The sequence below is a fragment of the Triticum aestivum genome, chromosome 4B (genome assembly GCF_018294505.1).
Source record: "Triticum aestivum cultivar Chinese Spring chromosome 4B, IWGSC CS RefSeq v2.1, whole genome shotgun sequence".
Lineage (NCBI taxonomy): Eukaryota > Viridiplantae > Streptophyta > Magnoliopsida > Poales > Poaceae > Triticum > Triticum aestivum.
Window position 1 is genome coordinate 138,165,019 of NC_057804.1, and position 3,614 is coordinate 138,168,632.

The 3,614-nt window shown below is 48.1% G+C and overlaps 1 protein-coding gene across 1 annotated transcript; it reads left to right on the forward strand.

Moving 5' to 3' along the window:
- The first annotated feature begins 256 nt into the window (after nucleotides 1-256).
- LOC123094638 (lysosomal Pro-X carboxypeptidase) lies at nucleotides 257-3,307 on the forward strand. The gene is made up of 9 exons (XM_044516600.1): nucleotides 257-829; nucleotides 957-1,143; nucleotides 1,447-1,580; nucleotides 1,714-1,826; nucleotides 1,926-2,046; nucleotides 2,134-2,448; nucleotides 2,608-2,687; nucleotides 2,802-2,851; nucleotides 2,994-3,307. The coding sequence occupies exons 1-9, from the start codon at nucleotides 428-430 to the stop codon at nucleotides 3,125-3,127; spliced, it is 1,536 nt and encodes a 511-aa protein (XP_044372535.1). The 5' UTR covers nucleotides 257-427; the 3' UTR covers nucleotides 3,128-3,307.
- Nucleotides 3,308-3,614: the final 307 nt, after the last annotated feature.

A 3,614-nucleotide genomic window follows, 5' to 3' on the forward strand; every position in this document is an offset into this window, starting at 1 on the left:
GATCTTTTTTGACCTCGTTGTTCTAAAAAACAGATCTTTTGACCTCGCCGCGCGCATGCATGTTCGGCCGTAGAAGAGGCCGAGCGTACGTGCGTGTGGAACAACGGGAGCGTCACCACGGTCGCGCCGTTCTCGGAGAAGCGGTGCACGAAGCGGAAGTTGTGAACGTTCCCAGATATATATGTGACTCTTAAAAACAATGTCAGAAAACATTGTATACGTCTATAGCCGCGTTGTCATGTCCACGTTGTATACATATTAGCCCTAGTCTCACGGTTGCTGGCTAGGTTATAGCTGAGTTTGTTGGAAATTAGTTACTCTTTGCATGATTGTGATACTATTGTAATCGATCCATAGATCGCGATATATATGCGTGCTCCATCTCGAAAAACTGATCCACAAATCCCATCCTTGCCGAACTTCGATCATGGAGCGAAACATCACCGTCCTCCTATCCCTTCTTCTCTGCCTCCTCCTCTCGTGCCATGTATCCGCAGCCGGCGCTACCGCCAAGCGGCGGCACTCGTCGCCGCTGTCGCGTCCCCATCGTGTGATCACGGCGGAGGCGGCCCCGGCCACGGAGGTGCCGGCGATGGTGCAGTACGAGACGCGGTACCACACACAGCGGCTGGACCACTTCAACGCGGCGCCGGCGAGCTACCGCACGTTCCCCCAGCGCTACCTGGTGAACGGCACGTACTGGGGCGGCAAGACGGCGCCGGTGTTCGTGTACGCCGGTAACGAGGGCAACATCGAGCTCTTCACCAACAACACCGGCTTCATGTGGGAGCTCGCGCCTCGCTTCCGCGCCATGCTCGTCTTCATCGAGGTAAATCTTACATCCATCGACGTCGATGATCTTCTTGTTGCCTTGTTGGGAGTATAAGATTGAGATGCTGCGTCCCGCGTGCATGATTGTTGATGTGTTTTTCTTGATGTGTCTGCAATGCATGCAGCATCGGTACTACGGGCGATCGGTGCCGTTCGGGAGCGAGGAGGCAGCATTCAGGAACACGAGCACGGCGGGGTACCTGACGACGACGCAGGCTGTCGCCGACTTCGCCGCGCTCGTCCAAAGCCTCAAGGCCAACCTCAGCGCACCGACCGCCCCCGTCGTCGTCTTTGGCGGCTCCTACGGCGGCAGTAAGTACTAATTGATCATCTCCATTCACCAAGTACCGTGCATGTGCATGTGCATGTGCATGCATGACCCTAAAGCCTCAAGGATATCGTAGTTTGTTATTTTTTCGAACAGAAAGGATTTTAGTTTGTTACTTGACCGTTATTTTCGCAAAGACCTTTTTTTCTTTAATTGTTTGTACCTCGAAAATATTCGATCGCATCCATAGGAGGAAAAAAAGGTGGTTGCTGTGTCAATGATCGCCTCATGAATTTTTTTACAAAATTGCACATGCATTCGTGGCACTGAGCTGTTTGGATGAACAGTGCTGGCAGCGTGGATGAGGATGAAGTACCCGCACGTGGTTATTGGGGCCGTCGCGTCGTCGGCACCAATCCTCAGCTTCTACGGCATGGCCGATCCCTACGCCTTCTATGACATCATCTCCAACGATTTCAAGGTGCCTTTGCATGATTATGACACCTGCAACTCATAAGTTCAGGATCGATATATTTACATATGATGACTCTAGTAGCGCTCATTGGTATTTTGTTAGTAACATTATACATATATGATCATTATGCCTGTATTAGAGTGAAAGCAAGAATTGCCACGACGTACTCATGAACTCGTGGAAGGAGCTGGACAAGGCGCTGTCCAATGACGCCGGCCGGGCGCAGCTCAACAGTACGTTCAAAATGTGCCGGTACGTACGTGTTGCATACATGCTCTCCTAGAGCGATGATCATCGTTAGTTCCTTCGAACGATCGATTGATGAATCTATCTGTACACGCATGCATGCAGAGGTAGTACAGTGGAGGCGATACCGGACTTGCTCGACACCGCCATCGTCTACTCCGCCATGACGGACTACCCGACGGAGTCCGGCTTCCTCACCCACCTCCCGGCCTATCCCGTCAAAGAGGTTCGTAGTTATATATCATATCTCTCTCTCTCTTCAACTTTTCATGGCGTACGTTTTGGATTGATTGATTTGGTCTTCCTCAATCAGATGTGCCGCGCGATCGACAACCCAAAGTCGGGCAAGGACACCTTCTCGAGGATCAATGAAGCCTTGATGGTCTACTACAACTACACCGGCAACGCGCCTTGCCTTGGCGACGCCACCGAGCATGACCCTTACGGCATGTTCGACGGCTGGGACTTTCAGGCGTGCACGGAGATGATCCTCATGAGCTACGGCGTCCGCAACGGCAGCGTTCTGCCGCCGGAGCCCTTCAACTTCACCAAGCTCCTCGACGGCTGTCGCGCCTCCACCGGCCTGCCGCCGCGGCCATACTGGATCCCCACAGAGTTCGGAGGATTCGTAAGTACTATATTTGTTTTTTTTAGAATAACAGCTTGTCTTGGGCTGGGTTCTCTTCAAATTGGGCTTAATAAAGGCAGATTTTGGGCTGAAAATACATGGGCCGGATTCAGTTACTACCTTTGTTTTTTCCCTAAAAACAACTACTTTTTGTTTCAGGATATTGCAAATGTTTTGAAGAGGTCAGCTAGCAACATCATCTTCTTCAACGGGCTCCGAGATCCATGGAGCAGTGGCGGGTAATTGAAATATTCAATATAGAATGTGTAGAGATGAATTTCGGTAACTGAATTTATCATAGTTGCCCCATGTTAAAACCTTGACCATTTATATTTATTGGACATATTGCGCAGCGTACTGAAGGACATCTCAAGAAGCATCATGGCACTGGTTGAGCCAAAAGGTTTGTCATCTTAGTACAAACTAATTTAAGTCTTCATTTTCTAATGGAGTGAACATAGTAGAAATTGTTTTTTTTAACTTTTATCTTTTATTATCATCAAATTGTTTTATCTTCTGCTAAGGCTGTTGGAAATGTTGGTCAGGTTCACACCACGTAGACTTGAGATTCTCCAGCAAGGACGACCCTGATTGGCTTAAGCAGGTGCGGGAAAAGGAGACGAGAATCATAGGGCATTGGCTCAATCAATACTACAAAGATGAAGCCATAAAGTCCTAGGTTAAATGCATGCTTTGTGTAGGAAGGGAATTTATGTTGTGTTCTTCCCTTTTTGTTCATTCTATTTGTTTTAGGCTATTATTAAGAACACAAAGAAATAACAGATTTAGATCAGCTCTCCAAGCACATATATCCCAGCTTATATTGGAATAACAAGAGGAACTTACACGTTGGCCACAATTCTGTGTATGCGTATGTCCCACGTGATGAGCTACGCACCAAAGAGATTGAAGTTCCGGTAAGGTCTCTTTAAAAAATATGATATGAATTTTTATTACCTGCTGGAGAACCAACTTGTGGTTGATGATTAGGAGGGCAGTAGTACCCTTGACCCACTAGGGATCAAACTCCAGGTTTGATGCTTTGGTGTCTTATAAAGGCGTGATATTCTTTCAGTCGGAACCTGTGTTTCTATCGATAGCGACGTATCTGTCATGACTTTATCAATTTTAGGACTCATCAGTTCGGTCTTTCTGAGATGCGCATA

Coding starts and splice junctions, on each gene's coding strand:
- LOC123094638 (XM_044516600.1), top strand. CDS start 428: ATGGAGCGAAACATCACCGTCCTCCTATCCCTTCTTCTCTGCCTCCTC. Junction 830..956: donor CCATGCTCGTCTTCATCGAG/GTAAATCTTACA, acceptor CAATGCATGCAG/CATCGGTACTACGGGCGATC. Junction 2,047..2,133: donor CGGCCTATCCCGTCAAAGAG/GTTCGTAGTTAT, acceptor TTCCTCAATCAG/ATGTGCCGCGCGATCGACAA.